A 6,795-nucleotide genomic window follows, 5' to 3' on the forward strand; every position below is an offset into this window, starting at 1 on the left:
AAACATAATTTGGGAGAGTTTTAGCTTTCATATGAGCCATTTCTAAAACCAATGGATTAATTAAAAGTCAGGTTCTACGCTGTTGTTTCTACAAAATGGATAAGTGACTTTTGTCAGGGACTGTAGTCTGTCCATTATGTCAGCAGGGTGATAGATACAGTAGTATGATGAGAGAGTATTGTTGGTAGGTGGTAGGCTAGTGGGTAGCCAGGTTAGAAGGTAGGAAGGATGAAGATGAGAAGAAACAAGAGCAGGTTGATAGTTCAGAGGGAATAGTAGTAATAGGCTTCATGAGTCAAAAGATACATACTGCAGCGATAAAGACGGTTCACCCGACCGATGTCGGTGGGACTCATCTGGAAAGCCTCGCCAATGGAAACGTTGGGGTCGGGGATGGGAACAATGGTTGGCTGCCCATTACTAGAGAAGGCATCCCTGTGGTGCAAACAGGCAGTAGTTAAGAGGAGTTTAAAATGTAAACTTGTAACCATTCTATGTTTTCAGAACTGCTTAGATCTTGTTCAACAGGAACCACTAGTACTTCCTGTAGAGCTGAGTGGCCACTGATGTACAGTATGGGAGGATTAAAGCTGCATTAATAATGTTTCACCACCTGGGAGCAGAAAAACTCAACCAACTGAAAACAATAATATAATGTAATCTGACATATCACTTTAGGAGGTTGTTCTGGCTAACATGCCTATATTTACATCTAGCAGACACAGAGCACTAGTAGTGTTGTACTTGAGACTGCTCTTGTTCTTGAGACCACTCTAGAGATCACATTTTTAAAGTCTTGGTCTTGTCACTGAATCGACTGCATTCTGACCCGGTCTTGGTTCTGTCTTGGACGAGCTGGACCCTTGATTTTTTCTTAAGACCAGTCGAGACCACAGCTGCAATGACCTCAATTTTTTTTTTTTTTTTTTTACTGTGATTGAATGTAATACAGCCACCTTCTAATGCAACTAATAACTTATCCCCAGATGTGGTTCCATTTCTCCAAAATAAACCCAATCAGCCATGTTCTGAGGTGCTTGCTTACCTTATCCCCAACCAGTTAACCGTAACCATAACCTAACTCCAACCGCAGACGTGGTGCTACGAGATTTTAACAGGAGAGAACAGACTTTGACATAACACCACCATTTCAGATTCTAAGGTTTGAGGATGAGCTGCACGGTTGAGTGGAGGTGTGTGGGGAAGTTTATTTGTGCTGTTGAATGTAACCACTCCCTCTATCATTCACTCTCCAGCTTGCTCGACCACAGCTAATATGACAGTGTCAGTAAATCTGGCTCTGTAACTACCTCTACAGACTATTATTGGTGAAGAACCCCCCCTCCCCCCCACCCACCCCCCCAATTCTGTGTCTGGACATTTTATACAGAATCAAGTAGCAGTAGTCTCATCATGTAGTGAGAACATTCATATTGGAATGTGACACTGTGAAATACAGACTTGAAAAAGTAAAACCTGTCCTCTAAAAAGGGTTTGCCATGTTATAATAACATGACTTTTGCTTAAGTATATTGATCAGTGAGTAAACTTTGAGAACTACCTTCTATATTGCATGACAGAGTTGTAGTCATAGGGAGTGTCAAGGTTCCTTGTCTGGAGTTTATAGAAGGCGTACTCTAGTCCTGTGAAAGAATCACACAAGTCAGATTTGGTGTGTTCCATTACAGTTTGTCAGTAAAATGTCTGAAAAGTGCAGTAAGTGAAAAGCATGAACAGCATATGCAGGAAACTACATATGTCACTATTTCTGTACCAATGGTTGCTCATTCAAGAGGTCTTGATAAACATGATTCACACCCTGAGTTACTTTATACCTGCTGAAATGAAATGATGAAGTCCAGTCATTTATTAGTAAGTGTTATGGGTCACATGTATATTAATACATCCTGTTTTTTGTTGTTGTTGTTATTTCAAAAGTAATATTTAATCATAGTTTATTCTATATAATGGATAATGACTTTTTCAAATTTTTGATGAAGACTGTGATTGTGACATGACGCACCAGGAATGATGTTTTGCCAGAGGATTCTAACATGCTGGTCCCTGTCAGACCGATTCTGTTCATGGTGGAAGCCCAGGGCATGGAGCAGCTCATGTTGGATGACTTGGTGGTAAATGCAACCAGGAATCTGCAGCGACACAATCTGGCCCCCACCCTGACGCCCGACATATGAGGTACACCTGAAACAGAGCAGTAAATAAAACTATCAAACTGTAAAAGAGCCTTAATGTTTCCCCAAGAATATCCCACATTGTGTACTTTTGACCTGAGACACACCATGTCTGTTGCATTAAGGTATTCTAGTGTGCTATAGTGCATGTGTGGTCCTTACCCTTGTCTAGACTGGATGTACAGAAAGTCTGTCTGTCCATTGAAGGGAAAAAAACGGATGCACGTAGACTGGGCAAATGACTCCAGACCTCGAATGATGGTGTCTCTGTTTTGTTGTGCTTGAAAGAAAAAAAAAAACACGTATTATCAGTTAAAGTCTGTGTAAAGTAAGAATAAATATGTGTTCTGAGTTTGACATACCACAGAAACGTGTGTTGTTAACCACCCTGCCAAATTTGAATGATTAAAAAAATCACCAAAGATATGAAATTAGGCTTCAAAGTTGTGTAAAAATCAGCCTCTTTCTCTGCTCCCAAACGCTGTGGGTGTGCCCGCTGAGTTTGCTGAAACCCCGCCCCCTACCAAGTGTCACCTGTCAATCAAAGTCACCACCTCAACCAGAAACATGGACCTATGTCTGAGGGGTTTCAGCAGCTAGCTCAGCGGCTAACTTGGCGGCTAATTCAGCTAACTGTAGACTGTAGTAGTAGTTGTGTGGGCTGAATGTATTACAGGGGCGGGGGCGGTAATTTTCAGACCCGCCCACTAAATCCTGAAAACAGAAATTTTGAAACACAGTTTGTGAAGCCTAGCTCCACAATTCAAATCTAAATAGTTGAAATGCTTTTTACACATGTTTTAGAAATACATTTATGACCTATTTAATGTGTTTAGAAGAAAATGTCTGAATTCACTTTACACAGTCTTTAAGTCAGTTTTCTTAACTTAATCTTGTTGGGCAACAATTCAAAATGGAAAAGCAAAAATGGGATGATCACTACTTATTACTAATTATTAGGACAATTTTAAAAGCAAACTTAAGGCATACCTTTTTAGTCTTGCTTGTCTCAATTTTATTTATAGGTTTTATTATATTCTATCCATACTGTTTAGTTTATTTAGCCTATTTATTGTATAATTTTAGTTATTTACATGATTATGTCCTCGTGTTAATGGTAACTTTTTAATTCTGGTTTGAATTAATTTTTATCATTTGTCGTCATCTTTTTTTTTTTTTTAAATGCACATTGTATTTTATTTATTTATTTATTTTTGGTTCCTTTTAATTATATGGTTTTATCCAGTCTATGGTGTTTCCTCACTGCAAATTACTGAGAGTGGAATAATTCTTCCTCAGTTTTCTGTTGCCTTTGTGCATGTGTGTGTGTGTGTGTTAGTTTTGCTTCTGCTTTGTTTTTGCTTGCTTATATTATGTAAAGCACATTGTGCTACAATTTACTATATGAAAAGTTCTAGATAAATAAAGTCTGATTGATTGATTTATTGATTGATACTAGGGGTGTAAAGAACAAATTATATCACAAATCACTTCACTGACTCAAATCATTTCATTTCATTAAGATTTGTAGTTGTTGACTATGTAAATGTAATTCAGTATATACAACAGTAACTAGTTGCATCAAACTTGAATACATACACAGTATGTGAATGCATCGTTGTTAAAATGCACCACATATCAACATGTTGTTCAGTAGTGTCTGTCATACAGTATCAGTTTGCACACATCAGCCTCCATAATTAAGGCTGTAGCCCATAAGTGTTCTGAATTGAAGACAGGTGTGTTATATATTGCTAATCCACCTCTCACAAAACCAACATTGTGCCTTCAAAACCTAGATGGTTAGTGAGACTTACAGAACTGATTGGAGATGTGGTAAGGAACATAGACGTTGCCATCAGAAGCTTTAGGCCACTTGCAGTTTTTGTCTTTGTCATCGGTGCAGGGATCAGCATTCCCTAGATCAGTTGACACTGCTATGTCTCCAAACATCACTAGAGGATCACCAGGGTTCTTTCCTGTAAAATGACATGATGACAGTTGAGAAAAAGTTTTCATCTATTTTGTTGTACTGCATTTCATTCAGGCAGGTCTAATCTGAGTCTATATAGGCTAATATACTGTAATAATGTAATAATGTAATCTCAGTTTAAATGTAAAATGATTGTCTTGCTCTATGCATTTACTGCTGGAATGATAATTTCACCAAAGATGAAATGTTATCACATATTATGAGATCTGTACTGAACAACACAAAGCAGCTGCAGTGGAGATGAACATACCCAGATTGGCATTGGCTTTCTCTATCAGTGCGGAGACACTGAAATCATCTTCCTCAATGGTGTTGCCTGTTGAATAGAAACAGTTTGTTCATGTACTTGAATGTAACTTCATGAATTGCTATATATTTACATGAATACTAAATATTTACATCAAGTAAATACATTGTACTTCATGAAATGTAAGTATGTCTTACCAGAGGATTCATCACTCTTTTCAAATGAAGCCTGTAATAGCATGCAGAGGTTGGTTAAATGCTTTTAAATTGATATAGTGCCACTGTGGTCTTATCTGAATTCAGTATAATATTTTTTGCAAGTTGAAATATTCAGTTTAAATCCTGCAAACTTCAATTTCAGAGGCTACTGAATGAAACATTTGCAATACTGTGTGAATACTGTATGAATCTAAAGGTGTCTATTGATGCTTACCTGCAGAGTGAAGCTCTGGACAGAGCAGAGGAGGATGCTGAGCACAGCGGTCTGGAGAATCATGGCTGGTCACAGGACAGCAACAGCAGACAAAGAAGACATCCAGAGAGACAGAAGATCTCAAGCTTATATTGGTGGGAGAGCAACTACCTCTCATCCAAATATGGCATGTTGCTCAACAACAGTAATGAAAGAAGTACTCAGATCCAACACAACAATGTAGAAGTATGTCATCATAAGTAAAAGTCCTGCTGTCCTACTTAAATAAAAGTAGATAACATTTCTCTAATCCAGTGGTTCTTAACCTGGGTTCGATCAAACCCTAGGGGTTCGGTGAGTCGGTCTCGGGGGTTCGGCAGTGCCTCATTTTTTTTGAAAATGACATGAGAGTGGCACTTGCCAAGGTGAAGCCACATATATCTGAACTGGTCTCTCAAAGGCAACAGCAGAAGTCACACTGATTTGCAGGTATGTAATTTGTTGTGAGTTTATGCATTGTGTTGGTTTTGTTCTTTGAACAAGGTGATGTTCATGCACGGCTCATTTTGTGCACCAGTAAAAAAACATATCTATGTCTTGCATTTGAAAAAAATCCTATTTTATTTTTCACTAAAGAGGGGTTCGGTGAATGCGCATATGAAACTGGTGGGGTTCGGTACCTCCAACAAGGTTAAGAACCACTGCTCTAATCTTTTCTTTTGCTGTTAAAATATAAGAGTTGATTTTGTTTGGTTGGAAACTGTTTTTATCTTTATCGATGCTTTTTATTCTATTTTATAAATTCTATATATTATATATGTTTTTCAATATACAATAAACATTAACAACGTGACTAAAGCTGTCAAATAAATGTAGCAGAGTAAAACATACAATATTTTCAATGGTTTAAAGTATAAGTGGCTCAGAATTGTACAGTACTTGAGTGAATGTTCTTAGTTACATTGCACCACTGCTCAACAGACACTTATTGACAAATTCAGCTCAGGTGGAAGTGACCGTTATTACTTGATTTGTGCAAGCTAGTTTTGCTTCCTGCTGTTTTGTTCATAGGAAGAAAAAGTGTACAGCTAAATGATCTATCATGGAAAAGGAAGTATTTATCTGCTATTTCTTCCTTTTTCTTTTTAAAAAAATATAAAAGTACTGTGAAAATACTCCATCACAAGAAAAAGTCATGCACTAAAAAAGTTGAAAGTGTGCAAGAATTAAGAGCAAAATGTACTTTAAAGCATTTAAAGCATACTGTATGCACTCATTAGGTTAAAGAGTCCCTGTCAGTGGTATCACTGTAAAGTATCACTTTATCTCCACTAAATCATGTTTTCAAAATGCAATGAACCAGTGGAAGATCTGACAGGACATATCTCACAGTTTGGAAAATCATTACTGAACTTCAGAATATGTATAAAAACTGCATTAACAGCTCACAATGCCTTCCAAATGAACATGATGTTAGATAACAGGAACACTTGTTTGGACTGCCTCAATGATTCATAGCTTTTAATAATTAAATACATTCATTTTAAACTTCTTCATTTATGATCATTTCAGATGATATTATTCATAATGTTGAGAATCATTTCTAGTCTGCAGAATCAAACAGCAGTTGTCTGTGAATACTGACGGTGAGAAAAATGAAAATGAAGACTTCTTATTTCAATCATATATTTGATCAGTAATCTAATAATATGGATAATGAATCATTTCATTCAGTGATCAATATTGTGTTGCACTGAAACTAAATTCAACAAAACATACATTGTCATTAAAAAATGACAATGTCAAATGTAAAAATATAATTATTATTTCTGTAATACTTTATTTTAGTCACTATGAATCTATCAATGAATGGAGTATGAGTGGCCTGTAAAAACCTGTAATACATACAGTAACCAAAGTGAACAACACAAAGTAGATGAACAGCAGCACAC

At 36.9% G+C, this 6,795-nt stretch overlaps 1 protein-coding gene across 1 annotated transcript; it reads right to left on the reverse strand.

Moving 5' to 3' along the window:
• Nucleotides 1–263: 263 nt before the first annotated feature.
• LOC128364926 (low choriolytic enzyme-like) lies at nucleotides 264–4,927 on the reverse strand. Its single transcript, XM_053325908.1, has 8 exons — nucleotides 4,865–4,927; nucleotides 4,630–4,660; nucleotides 4,436–4,501; nucleotides 4,010–4,171; nucleotides 2,355–2,472; nucleotides 2,024–2,202; nucleotides 1,562–1,643; nucleotides 264–435 (listed from the first exon to the last, which is right to left on the reverse strand). The coding sequence occupies exons 1-8, from the start codon at nucleotides 4,925–4,927 to the stop codon at nucleotides 264–266; spliced, it is 873 nt and encodes a 290-aa protein (XP_053181883.1).
• Between the last annotated feature and the right edge of the window lie 1,868 nt (nucleotides 4,928–6,795).

Source organism: Scomber japonicus, chromosome 1 (genome assembly GCF_027409825.1).
Source record: "Scomber japonicus isolate fScoJap1 chromosome 1, fScoJap1.pri, whole genome shotgun sequence".
In the NCBI taxonomy this organism is placed as follows: domain Eukaryota; kingdom Metazoa; phylum Chordata; class Actinopteri; order Scombriformes; family Scombridae; genus Scomber; species Scomber japonicus.

Bases quoted from the DNA above. Each gene is read 5' to 3' on its own strand.
- LOC128364926 (XM_053325908.1), bottom strand. From the start codon at position 4,927: ATGATTCTCCAGACCGCTGTGCTCAGCATCCTCCTCTGCTCTGTCCAG. The intron at 4,502-4,629 runs GTAAGACATACT...TCTATTCAACAG, and splicing joins AAAGAGTGATGAATCCTCTG to GCAACACCATTGAGGAAGAT. The intron at 2,473-4,009 runs GTAAGTCTCACT...TTTTCTTTCAAG, and splicing joins CCACATCTCCAATCAGTTCT to CACAACAAAACAGAGACACC.